This window comes from Pezoporus flaviventris, unplaced genomic scaffold (genome assembly GCF_033815535.1).
Source record: "Pezoporus flaviventris isolate CSIRO_AGI_PZ_B2104156 unplaced genomic scaffold, CSIRO_AGI_Pfla_v1 ptg000002l, whole genome shotgun sequence".
NCBI lineage: Eukaryota > Metazoa > Chordata > Aves > Psittaciformes > Psittacidae > Pezoporus > Pezoporus flaviventris.
Genome location: NW_026892550.1, coordinates 47,111,714 through 47,139,633, shown reverse-complemented (window position 1 = coordinate 47,139,633; position 27,920 = coordinate 47,111,714). Strand labels below are relative to the sequence as shown.

The window sequence follows — 27,920 nt, the reverse complement described above, 5'->3', positions numbered from 1 at the left end:
TCTTTTTAAAACGTTTTTTTAAAAAGTATTTCTTTCCCTTAAACAGAAGCTGAAAAACACTAGTACCGAATTTGCCGTACTTAGTCCAAAAAGTCACAAAGCTTGCTGTTATCTGAGGGAATGATGCATTTGCTTTGTGTGTGTGTCTGTGCATGTGAGAGGGGGGAGAGAGGGAGTCATGATAGCATGTCACGGGGAGTGGTTTGCATATTAATAAACAGCATATATGAGCCTTTTCCACCAGGGCCAGCGCTCAGAAGGACTCCTGTGCACTGAGGAAGGAACCACGTATCACTGCACCAGAGTGAGTTCTGTTTCAGCTTTTCTTACTGCTGCAGCCTGGCTCCTCTGTTTCTCTTTTCTTCTAATCCTACTCTGCCCTCCCTAGGGCTGCTGTTATACCAGCTGCGTGGGGGTTAGTCTCATCCAATTGTGCTACATGTAGAACAAGTACTCAGAGTATTTCATTTTTAGAGTTTTGCTTGGTTTATCCAACACACTAGTGCTACTGACATAAAGAGGGATAACCATGAGCTCTACACAATGGCTGTAAATGTAACTCAAGTACCCCATCTGTGTACATTCTTTGCTACTTACAAGCATCTTTAAAGCGCCTGCTGTACTTGAGACATCTGTACAATCGCATGCACTGTTAAGATCAGACTTCATAAATTATGAACTGTTTTTCTAGAGGCAAAAAGGTAGATCACTTGCTGATTGTTACAGCAAGACCTGTTTCTCACCAGCGCCTGATGCTATCAGTACTGAGCTGCTTTGATAATCAGCGTACATGTCAGAGAGACACTTTCCAAAAAGACAACCTCATCAACATAGCAGTTGGTGTGGGGAAGCTCCTGGCATTCTGCAGGGAGTTTTCAGTGAAAAACCATTTCAAAGCAATATTCTATTAGATGTAAAGGCTGAGTTACATACATTCACTTACATAAGCAAGCTGAATCTAGGGTAATGTCAGAGGAATTAGATTTATATTAAGCAGCACCAAACAATTCCTCCAGGTCATTTTTATGTGCTCTTCTGTTCATTTTCTAAATTCCTGTCATTTGGTTCACCAATGGATTAACATATTCTTGTCCTAATTCCCACCATTATCCTATAGAGGGAAACCTCTGGAGTCTGCTTCCGCTTGGTCCATTTTTTGCCTTACCAAAACTCACAGGGGTTTTTTGCTGTTGATTTTAGCCTTTTACATGAAAATGATATGCTGAGTAACTGTTCATGATTTTTTTTACCTCTAAATTCTAACTGCCACCATTTGCTTGTGTGCATAATCCTCCTGCACACATATCTGTTAAAAGCCATCTTTTATTCATTGCCCATTTCAAACTATCCAAGCAAACAAGCCACAGCTATAAAGTATTTTCCCTGGACTTCTATGCTTCTTAGAGCTGTCCATAAATGCCAGTTCTTTCATACTCAAAAGCTGCAATAGATGCAGAGGTCTTTTGTAAGTTTACTTTTGTTTATTCCTTTGTTTTTTTTAATCCAAAACAGAACCCACCTCTCCCTAAAGATGCATACATAGTGTGAATAAGTCCGTGCTGCAGATGCACACACACCCAGACACAATCAAATCTATTTGGATAGAAATAAGACTGAAGCTCTCCAAATTTTAAACCAAAAATATACACAAAGCAATTCTTAGACTTCTGGGTTTGTGCACACGCAAGCATGTCAACCAGTCACCTTCAACGCAGCACGTTTCTGTGTTACTGAAAAACATACTCTGCTGCTCTAGGGGTTTTAAGGTTTCTAGTTGCTGTCTGCCGTACATCACCTTCTTTTAAGCAGTTAGAAAGCAGAAGTAATTGAAGACAGTGCTCACTTTCAAAATACCTTTGATCAAAATCTCACTAACAAGTAATTACACCGCCTAGGAGCCACTGACGTATTGCTGGTGTTGGCTTAGCAAGTGGCATCCCATGCCACTAAAAGCTTTGCTTATTCACATCAGCATATATGCTGCGAATCTCAGGTGATTTTTTTTACCCTTTTGTCAGGTAGTCCAAGGAGGGGCAGGGAGAGAAGAAAAACCAAAAAAGGATCTGCCAAATCTCACATACATATTTTAAAGTGCCATCATCTTGGGAAACCTCGCTTATCTAGAGCCAATCTGTTAAAACTCCAATAAAATAAGCTAGAACAATGAACAAGGGGGGGGGGGGGAGGGGTGGAAGCCAAAACCAAACAACCTCCATTTTGCACTTCTTCAAAAGTAACTAAAAACTTTGCTGGAATGACTCAGTAAAGCATGAGCATGAAGCGGGATAGGAGACAAAACAGGGACGTTCAGTGATACCAGACAGATACATCTACACTTTGGATTTGGGTAACAGGTGGCAAAGAGAGAAGGAGAACAAAGAAAGGTATTCAGAAAGGATGGTTTGATGTTTGACAACAGGAAAGAACAAATATGGGACACCGGAGACTGGCCTCTGTAACCATATACCTCAGGTAAACAAGCATTTTTTGTGTGTGTGCCAGGGTACTCTGGGGCAGGGTGGGGAACCCACAGCAATGGGCACTGCCCTGGAGCCAGAGTCTGCCCAGTGTTTCCATGAGCAAAGGCAAAATGCGCTGTAAACCGGTGCTCAAAAAGTACTTTCTTCTTAAGTATGGATACATAGGTTATGGCTCTACATACCAAGCAGTCTGTACCCATAGCTCATGGGATCTTGGACGTTTACTACTTATGGCCAAATCTAGGCACTCCCTAGGCTTCTAGCCAGGTTGTGCTCAGGGCTGTAGGTCCACACTTACCAGTGCTAGTACCCTCAAGGCAACTGGCTATGTCTGAAGTGCACTTTAGAGAGGTCCTGGGTCTCCTCAGGCTCATTTTGGCTGTGAAAACAACTTCAAAATACCTGAAAACATATGAGGTCTGTGCCACACCCCACTGTGCTGTTGCCTCCTGGGCAGAGCAGAGCAGGGGGACATCAGGAATGTGTGACCAGGAGAGCTGGTGAGGGATGCTGGAGAACTCTGCAAAGTAAACACCATCTTGCCTTGTTCTGGCTACAGGGAACACATGTTGTGCTGAAAAACCTACCTAATTCTTTTTCTTTCATGTCTGTAATTTTGCATATTTGTGACAAGTTGTATAGCAGACTCACAACCTGCAACAGTTCATAGCAAAGTAGTTTAGACTAACAGGAGGAAGGATTTAGTGTTGGTATTCCCCTTGTGCATACACACATGCACATAGCTGAGATGAGATAGGAAAAGAGCTAATTTTTTTCGCATCCAAGGAAAGGTGCAAGTTGGCAAAACCAGCAGCCACTTAACACACAGCAACATCACTCGCAGCTGCATTCTTTGCTTTGGAGGAACGTTGTGAGGCGGTGCCAGTTTATCTGAAGACTACAGAGGGAGATGCAAGACATGAGTTTTATGGGAATGACTGGTGTCATCAAGAGTTAAGATTATTTAGGCTTTTGGTCTACCACAAAAGACTTCAGGGAGTTATTAAAACACCTGATGAGAAAATAAAAGACTTAAATAGTCTCTCCTGAAATATTATCCTAACTGCTCCTTAGTCTGCATCTTTGAGTTCTCTCCTCTTGCAATTTTATTTACCAGTGTTTCACAGACTGAGGTGTGCAATTTATTCATTTGAAGTTCACTGCAGCTTTTGAGGCTGCACAGAACAACTGTAAAACTTATTTACACAAAACTGAGGCCAAGTAGCTGCAAATCAAAAGACTGAGGATCAGACAGAAAGTAAAGTCATCAAAGATGCTCAGGCCCTAAACGGAAGAGCCTGGCATGCGAGGCAGCCCAACAAAGCCCTGCCTGTCACAGCCTCTCTGCCTCCATGTCCCTGCTGACGTGAAAGCTCTCCCTCACTTATTTCAGTTCAAATGGCTGGGGTAAACTTCAAATGTCTGAATCCTTGTCGTTTTGACTGCAGCTGCCTGATGGGCACTCACATGAAGAGCAGCAGCTATGAAGTCAGCTTGAAGAAACCCAAATGACCCTGGTGGTCTCCTTCCTGCAGCAGTCTTGACAGCAACCACCCATTCACTGTCCAGCCACAAGGGACTCTCACCTTCAAAAACATCTCTCAGAATAAGTCTATTTCTAATCCTCCTCTTTAACCCAAATGTGGTTTTTTCCCCCTGTCTTCTCTGAGGATTTTTCTATAGCTCTGAGATAATTGCTCTAAGGTCGTCACACCCTCTTTTTTAAACCCACACATTCACAGATCGGGATTTCAAAAGGCCCTGCTCATTCAGTAGAGCTTACTCATCAGGTCACTTGTCATACTCATATCATTAATGCTTCTCAGTAATCCACAGCAATTCCTTGAAAACCTCTTCTCATGGTAGGAGGCTGATTTGCACCACAAGTTGCAAGTAACTGGGTAAAGACATGCAAAATCCCACTAAAACCCCCCATACACATGCTTTAAGCCGTGCACATATCTAATCTTGAAAGTCGTGCTTAGAAGTATCAGGCCACAACCATTACATCTGAGATCTGTTATTTCAAAACTCAACCTTACAGCAAATTGCATAAGCATTTACTTCAGATTATTTGTGTATTAAACAGAAAAGAGAATACAGACTTTTTTTCCTTTTCTCTCCAAGGTCCAGACTGTTATCTGGCATAGAAAAAGAAGGGATCAAATTAAAAAGATGTTGTTCTATAACTGGGGCAGAGCAGGAAAAAGAGAACATTACTTTTCATAAAAAGTTTATCTCAGACTGAGAGCCGACCAGAATTAGATAGAATTACTAAAGCTTTTCAATTTATTCACTGTCAAAACACAAACTGCTTTGGAAATCTTCTGTTGGAAGATTTGAAGTCTTAAATTAATACAATCCATCTCCCCTCAAAAGGGGGGCAGAACATTTCTTATTTTCTTCAATAAAAACAGAATTAATATAAACTCTTTTTTGCAAGAAAAGAAACAGAAACAAAAAAAAAAGATCATTTTTTGTTTTCAAAGGCTGAAAATATCTCTTAAGCCTCTGATATTTTTGACTCCATGTTAAAAGAAGAAGGTTATGCTTGAGAAAGGGAAAATAAGCCTTTCTACTTTCTGCTGTGCAAAAGAGAGCACCATCCTGATTCTTCAATTCTGTTTCTTAATGAGAATCCCAAAGTCACTAGCTACCCTATTCAGAGACTATACCACATAAGATACCTACTGTATCCCTTATTTTTTACCAGGGAAAGGCAAAAGTTATTTGTCTTAGTGTTACTTACATCCAGATAAACTGCTTGGACTAAGCCAGTGACATCACCTGACAGTCACCAACCTTCCTAACAAGCGAGGAATCAGAAGGGTGCAACAGCAAGCCCATGGCTAGTTCTTGCTGACATGGATGGATTTCTTAACATCAAACTCTTTTCTCTCCAAAAAGGGCCAATATGAGGTTATTTCTGTGTTGAATTTCAGCCCTGGGGTTAGGTCTAAAATATAAACCCAGAGAGTCTTTAGAGAGAATAACTTTTCACCCCAGAGAAAAAATCTAAGGTATTCCTGCAGTAACCGATTTGATCAGCAGCCACGAGAGCTGAACCATGCCCTGCAAACAGGGCAAGGCTGCTTTCCCAGCAGCACTTTTTGGCATTGCTCAAGCAGGAAAAGATGACTAAGCATGCCTTTCCCCAAACCTTTCTGACCGTTATGTTAGGTTAAATAGAAAGGAAGAAGTATTGGACATTGACGTTTTCTCTCTTTGCTAGCTTGCTAAAATGGCAAGTTTCACAAAGTTATGGCTGTGGAAGCTTTCCTTCACTTGTCTCCTACTATTTTAACTTTTAAATCTTATCTTTCTGCTTCCTTCCTCTGAAAACTGAAAATTAAAAAAAATGAAGTCAGGAAGACTCACTTGGACAGGGAAACATCTTTGTTGGTTTTTTTTAACTGAGGAAGGAGAAATCTGCTTTAATACTTGGCTTTTCAATTACAGGGATGAGGAATTCACATATCCGAGAAAAACAATAAACAAGACAGGCAAAACAGACCTTTATATTCCTAATGTTTCTCAGGTTAAATAAGACAAAATAAGTCTCTCTCCTGGTTAAAATTTTCTCTTTGGTACTGTGTAAAGTAACACAACTCTCCCCAATCCCTAAGGATCAGAATCAAAAATCCTGAGCTAATAGCCTAAGGAAAAACTCTCCCATAATGTGTAAAGACTCTTTTGTCTGTATATACAAAGAAAAAAACCAAACCCTACAGCATCCACCTTTTCTTCTTTCCCTTTCTAAAATGAGCTTCCTAATGGACTGTAACACTCCCAGGCCCTGTCACAGAAATAGACGAGTAAATACATGAATTGCCTGAGCTTGCAGCTCCCTCTCCACCCAAGCAGGATACCCAACTCAGGCTGTTGGGTATGCATCTATTTGCAGAAACACCTTGTATAGAAACAGTAACTGCTTTAAAAGCAGCACTTAGAACAAAAAGAAATGTTCACTAAGCTTTTCAGCTTTGGCTAGATTATTGCTTAGAGAGGGCATGAACTCTGTTTCACACTTCATAAAGCAGGATGCTTCTTGGCAGTAAGAGACCTTTAGGCTTATGTGAGTGGAAGATGATCTGTTATTATACATTCCATTTTCATGATTTTATAAAACAATAGTATAACATCAGCTCCAGCAGCCCAAACACTCCAAACTGGCATGACAGCTGAATCTTGTAATAAAATCCACAGAGGTATCTATTGACCAGATCATCGCTCATTAGTCCTTGGAGGGACTTCTTCACCTTTCTCATCAGAAAAGGCCCTACAGCAAGCACTGGATTTCCACCGGTAGATCCAAGGTCCAGCACATTCTCCTGGTTGCCGACCACAGGCCCCAAGTTCACGAATGCAGCCCAAAGTTGTATTAGCACACAGAAAGAAAATGGAGCTCCCTCGAGGTCCACATTTTGGTCTGGTTGCAATTCAAGTCAGGATTATGACACTAGGCAGCTGAGACATCCAGCTCCCCTTTTTTGGCAGGCTCATGGCCAGGGCAATGCTGTTTCAGGTGCTAGCTGCAGTGCTTTCCATAAGTGACTCCTAAACTAATGAAGAACCCTCACATTCTATATTAAAAAAGTACACACACAGTGCTATGCATCATCTCTTCCAGGCAGACGGCTTGAGTTCCAGGTTTTTAGAGACACACAGGTGAACCCTAACCCAACCCTACTGGCCTTGCTTGCTAGAGAAAACAGCTGGGCTTTTTCAAATCTTCTATCAATGATGAAACCTTAAGGCAAGGAAACCCTTAATTTCTCACAGCGCAAAGTACTATTAAAGGGGACTTTGAATCACAGGGTCCTTTGTCAGACTTTGGGTGGATATGAACAAATAGCTCAAATTAGCTGGTTTCTCCTCCTCTGCTCCCAGCTCAAGGAAAAGCTCTCTGCTGCCTGTACCCTCAAGTATTAATAACCTTATCCAAGAAAATTAAAGAAAGTCCTGCCTTTTGCTTTCTTCTTCTTTTGTTTTCTGAATTCACGTACTGAATATCTGCATCCAGGTTTCAGTGTCTGTTAATAGCCTGAGTAATATTTCCATGTACTACTTTGAGGGCTGAATTTTCCAAAACAGAAATAAACCCTGTTCTTCTACAAAGTCCAGCTTTCATGGGGCAAAGACTTGGGATGGGAATGCAGAATTGCACGCTGTCTGGCAGAAGCAGTGTGCTCCAGTTGCACTGGGCACACACCATAAACTCCCCTTGAGGAAGCAAAATGCAGGCAGCGCACTTGTGATTTACCCTTTAAAACAGAGCAGGGACACATAGGCTGTCATCCAGTGAAAGCTAAAGTATTGCACAGCTTGCAGGCACCAGGACTGCTTGCTTTTATATTGCCCTGGTACATTCATAGTTTCCAGTCTGCCAATGCTTTTTCTCTTCTGCATTAGTGCTATCTGAAGTTCAGCATTTTAGTTCTCAGAGAATGATGCTGGTTCCTTCCTGGGCTCCGTTTTTTCACCCTAATCTTGCTTAAAGTTTTCAAATTGATTTGAAATTGATGAAAGTATCCCAAATGCAGCAGGTTATATAGTATCTCCATAAAGACATGAACAGAAATTATTTGAAATCTGTTCTAAGAGGTCTGAGACACTTGTAACTTCAACCTGAATTTTGACTCATGAGTAACACAGAGGGTGCCACCTTTTACACATATTTGACCTTCTCTTTTCCTGTTTCATTTTGTCACGGAGTGGCTCCAAAAGTTGAATGAAATCACAAGCTACAATAATCTTCTGTTTAAAGGTATGTTAAAGCCAGTTAAGCTGGCTTTAAGAAAGCTGCAGAGGAAAGCTAGAAAATCAGCTAAGCAGGTCAACAACTTTAAAGTATTAAATCTAATTTAATAGCAAATTTAGATTAGTTGAGTACACTGCTTTGAAAGTAGTCATTAAAGTATGTCATAAAATTGGGGCTGAGGTTTCCACAGGTCTCCCCCCCCCCCCAAAAAAAAGAAATCTCTAAAGCACAAACTGAAAGTCTCAGAACAGATTTATTTTTTTTCCCCTAGAAGTGACATTTTTCAATTATTGAATGATTTTGGATGTTTTTTTAAATGGGTTTAATTTGTTCCTTATGATCCATTCATTTACAAAACACACTGGGAAACAAAGTAAAGGGGCATAAGGAGAAAAAAACACCAACTGAATTTGTATGTTTGGCCAAAAGCTATCCCCAACACAACCATTTCTTTCATTTAGAAAAGTATCTGTAATTGTTTAGGAAGCGCTACTCCTGACATTTCACAATAAATACAAATAAAAAATAAAACCTACAAACATTTACAAAAACATGCTTACAATAAAGCTATAGAGACCTTTCAAATGTCAAGTATTTTTGGTAAACTCCTTGTAGGACTTTTTGTTCACAGACAGAAAAAAATCCATAAGCTTAAATGTGCATCAGCACTGCAAATATTTGATTACTCTTTATGGCGTATTCATTAGAAATTTGTTTAGCTTTGCTTTAAAAGTTTCAAACAATAGTTCCCACTGCTTCCTTGACAGACCAAAATATTCCACCGTCTACTACAACAGCCAGAAAGACCGCCTGATCTTCAGCCAAAATTCCCTTTTCTTTACATCATCTCACTACTCCTGATTATACATGTCTTCATATACAAAGTTCTCCCACAGTAAGAACTAGAGTCTTTCAAAATACTCATTACCAGAAATGTTACGCTTCAGTCACCTCCAGCTCCCTGTGTATGTAGCTGTCCACTGCCTTCCTTATGCCTCTACCTTGAGACCTTTTATTTTTGTGCTTCTAAATGCCTTTCAGGTGTCAACAACTTTCTGCTAATGAACTTCCATGGCTGTTTGTCAAAGAAGGAAAGCACACACTGTGGGTTCTGCATGTTAAAGGTCACGTCCTCTCCAAATGCAAATTGAATCAGTAGTATTTGCTTGCCTCTAAAAACAAAAGTAAGAACCAAGTGTTTTTTTTCTCCCCTTTGACTCCCAAACATTAAGTCATGCCTAACTTGAATCTCAGATAACACATGCTCTTTTAAAAATGCCATTCCTTGCTCTCAAATGACCACACAGTCAGAACTAGGGATGAATGGTGGGAGAAAAAAAATCTACAAACTCATCCTCTCTTCTAACATTAACTTTGTAGGCATATAATTCAAACTCATCCTGCATAAATAAATGATAAAGTATAATAATACATAGTTTTATCATGCAAGTACAATAAAGCATAAGTAGTAATAAATCTGGGCACCGAATTTGAAAATAGAATAACAAAGTTTTGCCACTTAGCTAAAACTTGCTTGAAAAATTTGGAATTGCAAAATTTCTCTCTTTAGAGACAGGAAGATTACACTTGTAATCTGCAAACTATGTTTACCAAACAACACACAAACTGGTGGCTAATATATCTAGAAAACAAATCACATCCTAATGTAACTAATTTTGCCTGTGGCTTCCCTTTTTTATACAGTGCAAAGGAATGCACTTGCTTGACTTTAAAGAAAAGAAAAAGGAAAAATAATAATTGTAGTGATGTCCTTGTTTTGAAGCATTTGTAGATATCTCCATCGATTATTCTGCTTCTTTGCTGGGCCATCAGCTGTGAAAAATCTCCATTTACTAATCTCCTCTGACCCTGCCGTGTGTGGTAGGGGAACAGGTAACTTTCATTCTGAATTAAGCAGTCTCCAGTGTGTTCATTTGCTGTAGATACTTCTTTTTTGCCTTTGCTACTCCGAGGATGGAAAATAGATGTTTTTGACTTTTGGGGAGAAAGTGGCAAAGGCAGTTTGCTCTCCTCAGCAAGAGTTAAGTGCAAACTTTTTCAGTTTCTGAACAAAAAGCCTCTAAAGTGAAAGCTGATGATACATCTGCCCTCAAGCATATGTTTTCAAACGCAAGATGACTAAATAGGGGGTTGTTTCTATTGCAAGGTTACATAGTAGCACTTACTCATTGAAAAAGTTTCCTTTCTTTCCTGGAGCTGATGATCCGTGTTGCGTGCTTTATTACTAACACTCTGAATCTGATGGATATAAAACGATGGTAAACGACATGCAAGGTCTACTTTAAGGCCAAAATGAGACAGGGTTTTGCTTTCAGTGAGGAGGTGGATGGTTGTTTTAGTTTCCTTTAGACAGTACATTTACATCTCATCTGAGCTCATAGATCTCTCTAGTTAAGGTGCTGTGTGTGCAGAGTTTAAAAGTCTACTTTGGTTTAAAGAAGACATAGCTGTTTATCTTTCCTGCATCATTGTTGTTGTACAGTCAAACTCATGAACATTTTCTTTTGTTGCCTGTTACACCAAGAGCCAAATAGTGCTTTCCTGTTAAATGATTCCTAAGTAGAACTATAGGGGAAAAAAAATCATATGAAAACCCAGCAAAGTCATTTCAGGTTTTCTTTTGGCTTCTATACAAGAAACTGAGAATTTGATGACCATTTCTCCAAAGCAACCATGTTGACTGGTTTTCACATCAATTTTTTCTTCTAAAATAACTTGGTTTGATTGCCTATCCAACTAGGGTAATAGTTAATGAGAAAAATCACAGCAGTATGGCAATTCCTATGATCTGGTCTTGGATGAAGGTCTCTATAGCCTCAACAGAGGCTGAGCAAGGCAGGTTTGAGCAAAATTAATACTCAAGACAACAGCTATTTTCTGTTACAATATGTGATTTTAGATTTGCACTCTACAACTTTATAAAAATGGCCCAAATTTGGAGTCACAAGAAAAATAAAAGAAAGCTGAAAGTTCTTAATTATGTCCAAAAGCTTCAAACCATCTTTGGAGATACCCAAGGAGGAACTGCAGGTTTAACTGCCACTGTTCACGTCCGAATATTGTGGTTGACAAATGCAGAACAAAAAGGCGTGACTAATGCAACGATTGCAAAGTACAACACATGATGTCTTACTGTAATATGTCCTTTGCATTGTACAAGCATGTGTCTCAAAAACAAGCATACGGTGCCGTTTTGCAAATAGGAGTTGAGTTACTCATTTCTAAAACAACACGGTGCCTTCCCTTTCAGGGATCCAGCATGCCTCAGTACAAGCTGACATACTTCAATCTGCGAGGACGAGCAGAAATCAGCCGCTACCTGTTTGCTTATTCAGGCAAGAAGTATGAAGACCACAGGATAGAAGCAGCAGACTGGCCCAAAATCAAACCAAGTAAGTAGCATGACATCTTATGCCCAAAGCACAAATGCTGTCAAAAAGCATAGCAAATGAAGAGGTATTTGTATGTTTCACAAGCAGAAATACATGTAATTCCTTTCTTTAATTAATTATATGGGCATTTTATTGTCTACACAGCCAAATGTCATTTCTGATGTTGTCACACAAGTCCAAATCCAAATCTTTAGACAATCTAAAGTGACTTACCTGCTGTCAACCAGCTGGGCTTTTACTGCTTATCAATTCAGTTCAACTTTTGTCTGTCTAAAGCTAACCAGATGCATGCTAATCTTCTCAGCTACTTAGGAGGATTTGGTCTGAAATATCACACTGCAGCCTGCACCTTGGTTTTAGAAAACCACATTGGAAATAAGTGTCAAGAAGGACACCTCTTTGCAACCAGAAAAGTCTTCAGAGAGAGAAAGTGATGATAGAAAACAAAGAAAGAAATCAATACAGCAAAGAGAAAACAAAAGGGTCAAAAGAGGTGCTAGAAAACAATCGTTCCTAAGAACAAGCCCTACCAGACCTTCTGAGAGTACTTTTGCATGCTGCTATACCCCATCCATCTCATGGTTTTTAGTCAAAGTAACCTCTCTTCAGCTATTAAAGCTGTTTGTTATTTCTGTTCATTAAATGAGCCTCAGTTCAAATGAAGCAGATCGAGTTTGGAGACTGAGAATATGAAATCAGAGCTATCTGTGTCTTCATTTCATGGATTTGACCTGTATTTTACTAGCAGGCTATGACTTTTCACATCCAGAATGAAGAACCTTTAGTTTGAAGAAAAGACACAACTAATGCACGAGGTGATTCCTGTTAATCAAGCATTGTGTCTTGATAGGTTTTCACTTTGTTTAATAAGCCCAGCCAGTGGGCTACCAAATTCTTGTAGGGTGCAGTTAAATTTGGTCTTTTCCCATAATGTTCACACTGACCTGAATGACAAATACTCAAGCACCACTGCTCTCCAGGTGGCAGCTGAAGCCACCCATGGTGTCAAATCTGGAAAACACTGACTAACAATCCACAGAGAGGAGTGTAAATGAAGCAGTGGAAACAGTATTATTTTTCAGTTAGGGATGACTGACTTCAGAAAACTCTTTTCTGTAAGAGCTTAAGCCTGTTGACCATGTGGTATAGCTTATTTCTCTCCCTACAATTCTCAGGGAAGCAGGGTAGAACCTAAAAGTGAGATCAAGAATTCACTTGTGAAAGTGAGCTGACAGCTCTACATAGACCTTATTCATACTTGACTACACACGTATTCACACATATACATACACCCATTTATGTTCTGAACCAAGGTTCAGATAATATTAGCAAAATATAATTCTATGTAGAGTTTTGCATACTGATTTTGAAGTAAGACAAATTAAAAAGGCAAAGCATACATAGTCACTTAAAGGCTACAGAGGCATTAATATCCTAGGACAAGATGTTCTAACAGCAGATCTGTCAGAAAAGGAGAAGGTATTGCATCTCTCTTTGAATAATGATGATGTCCTTAACATCTGAGCCAGTGCAAAAATCCTTCCTATGTGCTCACATCATAAACCTCCAAGTGAAGCTTTATATGTACAGCACTTTTCACTACAGTGTATGGCTATGAAAACACTGGGATCAGAGGCACCCTAGAAATACTGAGACACAGAGTTTGTAGCTGTATCTGCTGCACTAATGAGTGTTGGATAAGTCATTTAACCCTTGGGTGTCTTTGTTTCTTTCTGTGAACAGTTTGTCAGCAGGTTTACCAAGGGTTAAGTGAGATTTTTCATTTTCTCTGCATAATGGCCTTTCGCAAGAGCTTCTACTATGACTGATCCCTAGATGAAATGCCAAAGCAGATAAGGAGTTTAGTAAAATGTGGGAGCTGCTGCCCTCAGGTTTGTGAAATCATCTGTGCAAAATTTATGTTGGCCTAGGAGTTGTTTGAATTTCAGGCTTCTGTAGACACCCAGGCAGTCAGTGGATGGGAACTGAAATGTATCCTAATAACTGACTGGGAAAACATACACCTACAAAGAAATGGTTGAATGCATGCCTGAAAGTGCTATCACATCTCATACCAGGATGCTAAACTTCTGCTTCTGGAAGGCTCCCTGAATCCTAGCTCAAGCCCCAATGTAATGATAGCATTTGCCACCAGTGGCATCCGCACTGTAGACAGTATGCAAGTTAAGAGGTTCCTCAACTAAAACAAGAGTAAAGATATCTTGTTTGCATGATTAACAATGTAATGCTGCTAAGGAAATCGCCTGGAGATCAACTAACTGACGACTGTCTCCTCCTTTGTGAAGCAATCATTAGTCACGGTACCTCCAGACAAAGTAATCTCCCACAGGAAAATCATTCAGCAAAACTCTGAATAAAAGGCAGCAATAGGGCTTCGCAGTAAACAGCCTTACAGGGTACAAGACAACCAATAGACACTGCCCTAGTCTGCCACAAGCTACCTAAACACTGACTTGGCAGGCTATGACTAGACACAAGAAATGGTTACCTCCTAGGTAGGGACTAGGCTGTATAGGGTTTGTGTCTTAATACCACAACAATATTGCATGCAGCAGAGATGAACCATGCCCTGTAAAGGAAACAAACCACTTGCATTCCCTACTATCCTGAATTGTCAAAATGTGCTTCAGGGGCTGAAAAGGAAAAAAAACAAACAGTCCTCAGGAAAGTAGATAGCAGGATCCTTGCCAAACAAAAACCTCAATTACTGTTGTGTTCAACAGTAAATATGAAATGAGGCGATCCATCCAAGCCATTGCATATACCAGAAGCATAGTTCACTCTGCTGAGAGATCTTCTATACTACTATCATTCATATTATGCATTCAGATCTTTCTTACGAAGCTCAAGCTTTTTTTCCCCATTTTTGCCTGGACTGGGTTTACTTCAAAAAGAAAAGGAGTAGCAGATTCCAGCCAGTGTTATTTTGGTGGGAGCAAAAGGGTGTTTAGCAATGATAATGGGAATTACAGCTGTATTTGATGTAATGGCAGCTAATGTAGTAACAGTTTGGTACGCCACTTATTTTGCAACCCTCAAAAATAATTAAAAATCGGTCCAATTAATTAAACTAATTACATAATTATATATTGAAGTGAGAGTAAGAAATATCTGACAAATTGCTATGCACACGTGCATACACCATGTTTGCATTTACCTACTTGCCTATGAAAGATCTAAACCCAGTTCTGACTTTAGAGCCTACAAGTACAATGTCCCTCTTTTTAATAACTTCAAGTATGATGAAGTAAGATAAAATAAAAATTACTTAAGGCAGAAGTTTGGATAAGGAGAGCATTTCATGTTTTTTGAGATATTAAGGGAACAAACCAGAGAATTCAAATTTGCCTAAGTATACAAGGTCTCTGCACAGAGGGTAAGTTTGCTTCATCGATTTTCACAAAACTAAAGTAAGGCTTTGCAACAAGTATCACCTCCCAGCCAAATCATCATACTATATAAACCAGAAAATAAATGTATAACATAACATCAATAAATAAAGCAGAAATAAGACTTGCAGCTGCTGGAAGTTTAATTTTGACCTAGACAGAAGAGTGCGATGTGTTTTGTTCTTTGTTTTGGCTTTTTTCTTGTATTTGTTTCTCACGATCCAATTAAATATGAATGAAAAGGAAAAGCAGTTACTGTTAATTTTCAAGGCAAAGGAGAACTTGTTTAGGCAGAGATATCATAGTAAGAAAAGCATGGCTGTGACATTTCTTTTCCCTCATCTTTGACCAAACCTGCTGCCTTACTATTGCACCCATCTAAGCTTCCTGACAGCAAAGCCATTAATTATTCAGGTTTCGAGGAGCAATTAAATGCTTAAACACAGACTGTTTAGCATAAAGGTTGTGGATGGTTTCAGTAGAGGCAGGAGGAAGCATGGGGAAGAATGGGTCAGCTTGAGGGAAACAGGGGAACCTAAACTCACTTCTGGAAGCAAAGCTGAGTCAGAATAAGCATGGAGAAGAAAGAACAGAGATGGGAAGAAGAATAATAATGCAGTTGAATGGAAAAGGAAGAAAGAGCTAAAGGAAGGAGAAAACTAAAATTGTATCTGCATAGGGGCTCCTCACTGGCTAGGGGAGGACAGCAGTGAAAAACATAGTACAGCACCAAGTGCTAGTTTCTCCAAACCAACAGCCCACCAGCCTAGCTGCCAGGCTAGGACAAAACTGTGCACAGCTGTGTTGTGTTTCCCCTCCATGTCCTTGACGGATAAACTGGCCCACATGAGCACCATCCACTAAGTCATGCCCAGGAGGATGAGCAAAGAGCTCATGGCCAAAGGGAAGGCCTGAACAACACGAGTGAGAACCTATAGGCATGCCAGGATGGGAACAGTTATCACAGCCCTTAGGGACTTAATGGGATGGAGACAATTTACACAGGTGTCCTTGCATTTAACACACATTGGGCCTCATCTCACCTGTTCAGCAGACTATATAAAATCACAGTTTTATTCACAAAAGCCAACCAAAACTAAAGTAGCATAAAAAGGAATTCATCCAAATCCTGAACACCTCACAGGTCCTTCAGTGGGTCCTTCCTAAAATGAGAAGAGAAACTGCATATTGGTCTGATGACTTACGCTCACCCTCTGCATCAATGTTTTCTTCATGGACAGTGTAAAGCCTGTGCAGATTTCATGCCAGCATTCAACGTTAAAACCGTTGGATAACCAAGACAACAGGAAAAGTAAGAGTTTGCTCATGAAGTTCAACTTGAAGTTGCTAACTAGCTTTTTTTGGATAACTAACATTAGTTATCCAAACCTCATTCTTGTTAAAAACCCTGTTCCACTTTTCAGTGAGTTTTCAATTTAAATCTGGAAATCAACACAAGCCTTCATAGCACCTTCTACTTCAGAGGAGCAGCAAAGCAAGCAGAAACTGAAAGGGAAAGGTCATATATTTCATGCATGCCTGAGAAATGACGCTGTTTGTACAATGACAGCAACAGATTTTTTCTAGTTTTCCTTCTCAAAATATATTTGCTCACATGGGAGTCAGAAACTCTGCAAGACAACACTGTTTTGAAAACCATGGAAATGACATCCATATGGATACACAAGGGTATAAACTGACGTAAGCATGAAGCAGCCCTCTAACCGACCAAGATTAAAGAAACACTAGCCAAGTGACATGCATGTCCTTCCAGTCTGCACTACTCTGGCTTAACTGTTCATTCATGACTGCTTTCTGATACATGTTGTTTCATGACTTGCCCCCAGAACCTCATTGTCCCCAGTTGAGATCCCTCTCACACTCCAGTTTCGTGCAGCACCTCTTTCACTTGCTTGCCTAAAGCAGGAGCCTGGCAGGAAAGAACCTATATGCTTTGCTCATCTGGAGTCACACAAACCGTCTCTTTCATCAAAACCATGTAAAAATTAGCAGTTTTGGTACAATGCTTATACACACAGCACATTTGGCCATGCCCAGAGGGTTTTTGAACATATGCTGTCAGTGAGCAGAGCTGGGGTGAAAAGCACCACAGGAGACTCAAAGCAAGCCACAGAAGCCTATATCAATGAGTTTAAGGGTAACACGGCTCAAATTTATGTACAGAGATATGGCTTTCTGTTGTGCACAAGGAGGCCTTGTGTAGATGGCCGTGGCTTCAAGAAATGGGCTACAGGCAAGATGTTTACAGGTCACATCGAGGGCATTTGTTAAACCCTGACCTTGCCTCCAGCAGTCAAACTGCACCCATCCATCCTGAAGGCTCTTCGCATCCTGCCTTAGGATGAACTGTGTGATATAAATCCACCCCCCTCTTCTCCACTTGGCAAAGGAAGTATCAAGTTTTCACAGGGAATCAATTAATCTTCTGGTTTTGCTATGAATTTATCAATATAGGAAGTTGTTCTTCTGAGTTACAAGAGCAAAGAGATACTTCACTGCAGGTTACTAAAAACTTCGGTCTTGATACATGAAGGTTGGGTAATAAAGCTTCAAAGGCAAAGAGATTCCTTCCCTTCCCTAACTTTTCCAGACTGAAAATGCAACTTTATAAGTCATTATACCTTTTTGCCTAAGAGAGAAGAGATGTACTATAAATATTTTCTGCTCCTTGACTGTTCTTTGCTATTTTCTTCAGCTATAAAGCAGCCTGGGTATCTGCTGTGCTTTCTGGTGTGCAAGAACAGTGCACCCTGAACCCAAGAAAAAACAATGTTTTTTACAATGATCTGCGCAGCACAAGCGCGCATAAGCACTGGCTTATGTTGAAATCACAATTTTTTCCCCCTTTTCTTTATAAGAAAAAAATCAAATGGCATTCTGAACACACAAGAAAAGAAGAAACATCTCCCATTTACCTCTCTTATGCTTAAGATAATCCATTGTTTAGTAATGATGGTGATAGGTATGTTGCCTCTTAGCAAAAAAAAACCCAAGCTTCCTTATAAATCAAAGCATAACGCCTTTTGGAAATGTAAGTCGCATGGGACAATTTGCAATAAAGTACACTCTCATTTATTAATTTTAGACTTCCATTATGAATCATGCAAGTGTATGAGTATTTGTAATGCACACAAAACAAAGCTGTATTTGTATTTTTAACTGTAAACTCAGTTTGTTTTACAGGAAAGAGTAACAAGATCTTAACGAAAATAGCTCAGCACTGAGGAAGAAGCATTTTGTAGGCACTACTCAAGTTTTCAAGGAATGAATAGCAATTCTCTTTAATTCGGTCGACTACTAGGAAAAAAAAAAAGTGAATCCAGAAATGGTCAGATTCCTGAGAAACAGAATATGAGAGATTACAACCACCCTGCAACCCAGCTGCCTTTCACACCTTAATCCATATTCTTCAACTGTCAAAAAGATGCCTCCCTCCTTTTGCTCTAAAGATTTCTTAAGCAGTAATGTATCTACACAAACAAACCATCTTTCATTTTTCTTGTTGCAACTGATAAAGTGAAACATCAGACAGAGTTGTGGCTTTTAGACTTTCCCCTATATATAAACACAGCAGAAATGTTCTATTCAGTTTCTAGATGAAGCAACCATAGTTTCCCAACCTGAGCATCAATCGTCATTTAGACAGTTATTGCCACAGAGGATGGCTTAGTCACTGGCTTAGTTGACCTAGCCAAAGCTACATCGGCCTGTGGCACTCCTATGGAGGCCTCTGAAAAGGCTGGTTAACTCTGTCAGGGGTGGCTGCTATTGCTCCTGAGCTGGATGCGCTTTTGCTGTTACCTCCTGCCAGACATTGGTGTACAGCCCTATGTAGTCCGGGGATCCGAAGGTGGCTGTAGGCTGCCATGCTGGCACCTCCAGCAGTCACACACGCTCTCATCCCCTCTACTCACACTTGCTTGAAAGATGTGGTGGTATCCTGCATAAGCAAATGTTCCATCACAGCTTTGCGGCTTTGGGGGCAGTGATGCTTAGGGCATTCTGCACCATTAATCCACAGGACAGAACCAAGGCTCATCTCATTTTCACAACCAGAAAGCTTTTCAGTTTAGCCTTCAGCAATGCATCATTTTCTCTCTGGATTCTCAGTGAAGCAATACATGGACTTGCCAGGGCCTTGCTGCTCGCTAGATAATAAACATATGAAGTCTTCTGTGCAATATGTCTATTATTGTTTCAATAACAAGTAGCAGTACACATCTTCTCCCTGGGGTACAGCAGCTAATGCTCTTTGAGCTCTCTTGCTTCTTCTAGTCATCAGTATCAAAATTTAATCTTCACAGTGTGCTGAACTGAAGAGGGATAAAAGGCATCACGAGTAGTGTGTTCAGATGCAAGGGGAAAAAAATTGCACAAAAGAGTCCTGGATTTCTTATGCAGCTGCCAAATTCATTTTGCAGATACAGATTTGGCATCTAAGATCTTGTAACTGATGTGATTCACACACTGCATGCTAAACGACAGAGCCGCGTGGCAGTGTTCATCATTGATGAAGTCAGCTTGCTAGACACAATACAGATACATGAGGCTTCATTATTTATTACTTTTCACTAAGAACTAAAAACCACTCGGGGAATAGAAGTGTCATTCCATCTGTCCCGTAAAGACAGTTTTCCTGGAAAGTTCTTTGCACATTTCCAATGGTCAACATGCTCATTTTTCTGCTACTGTCCTTTTACAGTCTTAGGATGAACATACATAAAGTGTAATCCAGATGAAAATCAGGTACAAAGCATTAGGCTGTGACCAGCACTCGCAGTCACGTACTTGGAATGTATGAAGTAACTTTCCTTGAAATGCAGAGATTTAAAGTTCCTCTGGTGAACAGCACCAGGTTCCCATGAGCAGATTTCACTGCCTTAAACACTACAGTTTTTCCCAGTTTAAGCTTTGCTCAGATGTTCCATCCCCATTTGATACCACACCAGCAGCTTCTCCAAAGCGCAGCAAAAACAGCAGTCCAAGTTTTCATGTACATTATGTTACTAAATTAATAACTGAAATGTATGACTGATTTCTTATCTCAAACTCTATCCATGATCTTACATATATCCATGACAGCTGCTTAGTTTGTCTTCCCCTAATCTTGAAGTCTGGAGGCTTCTTCTCTGTGAGGCTTCTCCCCCGTGACTTCTCCATTCAAGCCAAGTCAATTAAATTTGAGTATCTTAACATTTGTGGTTCAATATGAAGGATATATTTGTCTCTTGGTGATGACTGTCAAGTGAAATATCTTGTCACAATGTAAGTTCTGAAGTACAGATACTTCTCTGAATCACTGCTGCTGAATTTAAAACAAGTGTAAATGAAAAAGCACCTCCATAGTCTTTACCCAGTCTTTTACTTCATACCCCATCTGGACCATGCAAATCTTCAGTAGTACTTTGCTTAACCTTAGCAGTCACTCTCCTGGGGAGGAAAAAGCAGGGAAGTGAAGGAAAAACCAAGATTCTACTGAAAAGTTTCCCTGCATAAAGAATTTAGGATATGTAGGAGCACATTCAGCCTTTACAGCACAAGCCTAGGAAATAGGAAATGCAGTACTTGGTTTTTACTCTATAGTTGCCTTCTCGCAGTGTGAACTGGTTATATGCTCAACCTTGGTTCTTTTCATTTTAGTGCATGCATTTCCATACAGAAATACTGTTAAGTGCTGTAACAGTGCTTAAGTGGTAGAAGTGCAGCTATTACAGATTCCCACCATTAAAGGCTGTGATTTAACTTTTGGTTGTTTTTTGCTTTCTCTTCAAAGGTATTCCATTCGGCAAAATCCCTATTCTGGAAGTAGACGGAGTTACCATTCACCAGAGCCTGGCAATAGCAAGATACCTTGCCAGAGAATCAGGTAACACATTTGACTATTTTCTTGCTCTGTTTTGCACTCACCTTTAAAGCTCAGGGAAAATACACTCACAGCAAAAATAGAAACAAACCAACAGCTTGGCAAGCCCAATGAAGTAGAAGTCAACACCAACGTGGCAATAATGGTACTAGGGCTTTTCCCAGGCACGAACAGCTAATAGTTATCAGATTCTTGTTGCATCTTTAGTTTGTCAGCACCAAATGCTGACCACAGAAAAGCAACATATCATATAAGATGCTTTCAGAGGTGCCACACAAAGAGTGATGGTTTTAAAAAGCATTGTGTGGTGTCATGTCCATGTTCAACAGCCTTCCTTACCATAAGTTGGTGCTAATTTTGTTCACTGGGTTGGGGCTGCTGTTGCAATCCTGATGAGATCTCGGGCTACATCCCCTTGCAGTTCCAAGGTCAGAAAGAAAAAGTAGAGCAAGGCGCCTTGCTAGACAGGGTTTGGAGTCACCCAAAGGTCATGCAGAAAGTAAAAAAACAGACAAAACCAGGTTCAAAGTAACAACCCATATTGTGAAATGCTATGCTGTTCAGAGCCAAACTCAGGTGGCTCAGCTCCGTATCTGCACTGTGTGTAAAGTGTCTACAGAAGAACTCAGAAATTCCCCTTTAGGCCTGATTGAGTTTCCTCTCTGCATATAATACCTGGGGTGTGGGCTTACTTCTCCAGACAATGAGCTTTATTCATGTGTCATGAACAATACAAACTGTGGCTTCCCTGAGGCTCTTGGGGCAGTTTCCCCTGGAGTTAAACTTTGAGCTGCCAGGCTATACCAGAGAGAGCAGGAGAAGGAGATTTTGGAAGCATTAGAGATGATCACAGTCAGCGGACAGAGCAGTCTGAAGCAGATTTAGGCAGCAATTCTGAGCTGGCAGAGAGATTAGATCAGATGGTGACATCATTTGTATCTTTAAATACTTACATGTTAGGGAAGTATTCGACTGGGTAGATAAAGTGATATAAGACTTAATAATGCAAGTAATCAAAGAGAGTAGTCAGGGCTTGCTTTAGGTCAACAAGCTGTCATTCAAAACCATCTGCAAAACTGGTCTGGCTGAAGGCAGATGTGTTCATGGTGTGCTGAATGTCAGCAAACTGCTGACTGGGGCTGGGAAATGAGTACTCTCCTGCTTTTTCATACTCTGAGCAAAGAGACATAACCCACCTCTCAAAATATCCCACATTTTGCAACTAAGGAAACAAGCAGAAGTGCACAGGGTTATTCTTCAGTGCACAACATGTCCTGCTGGTTTCCTCCAACCCTGATACAATCTACTACTTGCAAGAGAAGAGAATGATGAGCATCCACATGGTAATGGAAACAGATGAGAAAGCCTGCCTTCCACTCACACTGCCTCCCTCCCCACCTCCTGACGGGATGCTGATCTGGACCTGTGCTCTTTTTACAGTCTGGATTTCTGACTTGGGCATTACTATTACCTTGCAACAGCCACAAAAGCCAGGGTTCTGGAGCACATTCAGACCACTGTAGTCTCCTGACAGTGTTGGTCACACTGTCAGCTACGGCAAGACAAAGAGCATGCATGGAAAGGGAAAGAAGTCTATTCAGCTTCATAGTCAGACTTGCTAGTCCTGCCATTAAGTCTGCATATATGTCACCAATCCTTTAAAATTAAGAAATAGCATTTTTCAGTGCTCATCACCAACAACTTTTTACTGAAGGCTCATGGAATTTGATGCCCAAAAAGGGAAGCACACCTCTCACCTTCAAGAGCATATTGTTTCAATATGGGAGATGACTTGGAAGAGGACGGGTACATGGTTTATGGGAAACACAGAGCTTCCAAGTGAGTCTAAAAGAAGAGAATGGAAAGATGACTTGAACATGCACAGAGGTGAAAGCATGAACACAGGTCTGTGAAATGATAGTGAGGGAAAAAAGTAGCATCATTAAGAGGATTGCAGGCAAGCCACAGGACAACAGGGGAGGAAACCAGATTTGTAAACAAGACAAAGTTAGGCTAAGGTGTCTGATTACAATGAAGTGATCAAAAGCAAGCAGGGTGCAGCAAGAAGATTCTAAATGGGGCTGAATGAGCAGGAGAGAGGGAAAGAGAAGCAGACTTTCACAGAAGCAGGAGATTGTATTGACTAAGAGGGAAAGACCATGAGATGGAGAAGGACATTGAAAGCTGGGATAGGGAAAGATTAACAGAAAGGAGTTAGTGCTGAGCCGCACTGAATGTGCTGGGATAGTGGAAGGCAGAGAGAAGGATGAAGAAGCAGAAGTCAGGCTGGAGGTTCAAGTGATGAAAAGAACAACCCACTACCTTGGATGGCTGTGTGAAGTTGGAGGGGGGAAAAAGGCAAGGGTAGATGAGATTGAACCTGGAAGCAAGGAGTCAAATGCATGTTGTTAGCATCAAATGCCCCCTAGAGAGCATGTATGTATATGGAAATGTTCACAAAAAACAGAGTTTACCTTTGAGGTATCAGAAATTCCTGTTGAGGCTACCTCTAAGGTCCCTTCATATGCTTGCTTCCCACAGGTCTGGCAGGTCAGACACCTGTGGAACAGGCGCTTGCTGATGCCATTGTGGACACCATTGATGATTTCATGACACTGTTCCCTTGGGCAGAGAAAAACCAAGACGTGAGAGTAAGACAATCACTAGTTTAAATAAAAATACCACATAGGGCACGACTCCATACCTGAGAATCTCCTCCGGAGACACTGTGTGTCAGCCCCTGGGTCCATCACCTCATCTCAGCAAAGCTGAGCTGGAGGAGCTCTGTATTTCTTCCTTAAGGATAATCCAGCCAAGGCCTTCTGCTCCCTCCCACCTTCTCCTTCAGATTTTTTTCCACCTTTGGTGGAAATAAGGCCATCAAGGGCACCATATGTGCATACATTAAACTGCACTTCAAAGGGGAAAGACCAGACACCACCCCAGCCAACACCATGCAATACCTGTATCATGTTGCAAGCAGACTAAGACTGAATATTTCTCTTTCTGCTAACTCAACAAGATTAACAGCTCCAGCCCATCTTCTTTCTGTGCTTCTGCACCTTGATTTCTTATGGAATTTAATAATCATCAGTCTTCAATAACATCAGCTGCCAGGGACAAATGCTTTTCAATTACTAGTAATGGGTGCTGCTAAAGAGGGGAGGTACCACATCCCTCACTGTCGCTGCAGCCTTGCTCTTCAGACCCTCGTGGCCCCTCACTGGTCCTTATGCAGTGCTTCTGCATATACTGAAACCAGGCTAACACGCTGCTACAGCTGCTTCAACACACAGTTATGGGCAAGTCCTACAGCATTTGGGATTGTTTTTTGACATCAGTCCAGTTTCTCTCACCACAGCCCCAAGTGCAAGCATGCAGATCAGCTGCTGGGGGAAGAGGGTGATGGGTGAGTTAACTCCTGTCTTACAATGGCTCTGACCTGAGCAGAGGACTTGATGCTTTTAGGAAAGCGTAACAACAGGTCCCACCATTTACTATGGGTGCAGCCACCTTCTATTTGTTCGAAGTTAAGGGTAGATTTAGGTTAGATATTAGGGAAAAATTCTTCGCTATGAGGGTGGGTGAGGCCCTGGCACAGGTTGCCCAAAGAAGCTGTGGATACCCCATCCCTGGCAGTGTTCAAGGCCAGGTTGGACAGGGCTTTGAGCAACCTGGTCCAGTGGAAGGTGTCCCTGCCCGTGGCAGGGGGTTGGAACTGGATGAGGTTTAAGGTCTCTTCCAAACCAAACCATTCTGTGATTTCAGAAACCACAAAATGTTGCCCCAAACCAATAATAAATAGTGAAACAATATGAAGCGCTCTGAAATCTTGCAGGTGAAAATCTGAGAGTATTTTGAGGGTTTAGTGTTCAAAAATATGAATTGCTTAATTTCCTAGTGATTTCCTGAAGTTTCCTAATATGGGGAGGGGAGGCTGACTCATGATTTTTGATGATTTAGGAACAACCACACTATTGCTAACATGCTAGTGTAGAAGCAGCACTACTGCTACTCCTTTACAGGGAAACTCCCATCGTAAGCTTGCGTGCGTCCCAGCTCATGGTGAAGCACTTCCCCTAAATAATGACCCAGATCGTGTCACCATTGGCTAATTTAGAAGAGGAGGGAGTTCTCAGGAAGCCCTTATATACCTGTACGCACGTATGCATGCAAGTGTTTCGGGGCCGAGGAAGACCAAGAAGCTTACTTGCTGGGAATCGATTTGGCTGTTAGCTGTTCTCCCTCTCTCCTCCCGGATCCACTGCTACCACCTTGTGGTAGAAGTCCCGTCTCATGGCCTCATAAAGGCAGATAGAAGTAATTTACACACACGAGTCAGAAAACTTGTCCAGGACAAGTGTTTACAGGAACACACATCCCTCAGAGAAAGATGAAAGGATGCGTTATGCTACCTGGCCAGCAGAAAAAACTAAGCAAGGTAAAGGGAGCAGAGGTGGATGCTGCCTGTGAAAGCTCCCTTTGTGCCAGGAACAGTTTCCCTTCACCTACACCCCTCATTAAAAAGTATAGCTGGCACTGCAGTAGCTTTGTCTTGCCTTACTGGAGAGCTCCAGGGTTGAGACAAGAGGTCCTGCCACTCTAGAAGGTGGATCCTGGTCCTGTCCCCACCAGTGTCACTGGTTGACTGCATACTTCTGTAGTTGGGAGAGGTCATTATTGTCACGATCACACCTGCGGTGACACTTCACACTAGACCATGTCACCCAAGGCTTTGCCCAACCTGACCTTGAACACCACCAGGGATGGAGCATTTACTAGAAGTACTAGCATTAAAATTACTAGTAGAATTTACTAGAATTAACCAGTTTCCCTCTCTAAAAGAAACAGCTAACCCTTTAAAAGCAGCCTTAAAATTCCTGCTGTGGGGAACAGGTAGCAGAGAAACACCACTATACACAACCTCATCCTTCATCCATTAACACAGAAGTAATAAGGCCCATACGCTTCGGTGGAGACTTCAGCCTTTAAAAACATATTTTAACCACCTCAAATCTCATTGCTCTGAAGACAAAAAAAAAGCAGAATAACCTGCTAACAGCAAAGTCCAGAGATAAACCCAGCAAAAGCTCAAAACCCATGTTATACATCTCCCATGAGAATGGCTGATAACTGACCAGCATCTGACAGCACACAAGGACTGAGCTTAAGGGATTCTGGAAATCTGAGACCCTGTGCACTAGAAAGCATAGCATCCAAGAGTCCCCAAAAAGACCATGAGACATTGAGAGTCTGTTTTATAGATGGATTCTTCCCAAATATATGGCAGGGCTCCCATCCTAGTGCAACTGGATGCCTGTTAGCACAGGTAAATGAGCAGCATCATCCCACACCTTGTGTCTTAGCATCCAGGAGCTCTCAGCTGTGCAATAACGAAGCAACTGGGGCTTAAGTCATGGCTCACTGTGTTTTGGGCGTCTAAACCACTTCATGGGCAATTTATTAGCTTTCCTAAATTCTACAGTGCCCCATTGCATGTATCCCAGTGTAGCCTCTGTATTTCTTTACTTACCTTAAATAATTGCAGTTTGCTGTATTAATCCTGACTTGGATGTTAACACATTCCTTCTTCCAAAGAGAACTGGCCATCTTCTGAAGTTTGGGTCAGACCAAACGATTTCATTGTTCCCTTTTTCAGATGTTGGCTTCCTTTTTCACAAGTAAGAAACCCCCAAAATTCACTTTTGTGAACTGCTGTCCTTCTGCATTGTTGTGCATCTTTGTGTTTTGTTTATCCCCCAGAAACAAGCATTTGACGATATCCTCACAAACAAAGCACCCGAGTTACTGAAAGACTTGGATACTTTCTTAGGGGATAACACTTGGCTGGTAGGGAAGTCTGTAAGTACAGTTTTCATTTCTCTATTCCAATCAGGTTGCCAGAAAAATAAATGCATTGACTATTGCTGAATCTCTGGGTTTCATTCCAGCCAATGAAACAATTCCCCTCACTCTTGTAACTCTTTGTTATTACCAGTACACCATTGGTCACTGAATTGCAAAGTGAAAACTGTTTTCTGTACTATTAGAGAAGTGAGGCAAACCAGGACTAGGTTCTGCATTTTCTAAAGCAGTTTAGAAGTATGTTGACAAAAAACATTATAAATGCCTTTGTACTAGTCAATACAGATGGGAGTTTAGAAATGTGAAAATGTAATCTGCTTTTTTACCCAAAACTGCTCAAACTGGAAACTAATCAAAACACTTCTCTGCAGCACAGTTTCAGCAGGGAAGATTAATATTATAATGCAAGTAATATTCATAACAAGGGCTTTATTTAACCAATTTTTATTTAAATCAAGCCTTGCACTGCAACCTAATTACACATTCTATAATTATAGGCTTAAAAAAACCCTTAAACAAATCAGATCAATCCACGTTTCATTTCTGCAATTTGCTGACACTACCAGCAGCAGTTACATCTTTTGAGATTAGCAACTAAAATTTACTGCTTTCTCTCCCGTTTCCACCAGGTAACATGGGCAGATTTCTACTGGGATGTGTGCAGTACGACACTTCTGTCCTGCAAACCTGACCTGGCAGACAACTACCCCAGGCTGCTGGCTCTCAGGGACAGAGTGCAAGCACTTCCAGCCATTGCAGCCTGGATCCAGAAAAGACCCAAGACCATAATGTAGATCAGCTTTTTAGACTGGAAAATACAAATGCATGTTTAGTTTTCAACATGACAAACATCCTAAGTTATTGATTTGAGAATCATTTAAATTAATTTCAGATGGGTAGGCTACGCCAAATCAAAATCTACTACTTGTATCCATTTATAAGAGACTAAAAAGCTGATTTAGTAGAGTAAAGCCTGAGGAAGAGGTATGGTTTCAACCACATTCCCCCCACAAATAAAGTATTTCATCAACCAGATTTATGTCCTGTGGGATCTCAAAAGAAGACAAGATGAATAAGCCTTCCTGAAGAGATGCAATCTCAACAATA

The 27,920-nt window shown here is 41.0% G+C and overlaps 2 protein-coding genes across 3 annotated transcripts in view; one reads left to right on the top strand and one right to left on the bottom strand.

The window, feature by feature from the left end:
* Positions 1–5,487, bottom strand: part of LOC133281665 (melanopsin-like) — a 71,148-nt gene extending 65,661 nt beyond the window's left edge. For both annotated transcript variants that reach the window (XM_061477438.1, XM_061477447.1), the window contains exon 1: positions 5,230–5,487. The gene's annotated coding sequence lies outside the window, so the exon portion shown is untranslated. The remainder of the gene's footprint in view (positions 1–5,229) is intronic.
* HPGDS (hematopoietic prostaglandin D synthase) lies at positions 151–27,920 on the top strand. The gene is made up of 6 exons (XM_061477467.1): positions 151–304; positions 11,513–11,654; positions 20,859–20,951; positions 23,490–23,599; positions 26,712–26,810; positions 27,443–27,920. Exons 1-6 carry the CDS (start codon positions 227–229, stop codon positions 27,605–27,607), a joined length of 687 nt encoding a protein of 228 aa, XP_061333451.1. The 5' UTR covers positions 151–226; the 3' UTR covers positions 27,608–27,920.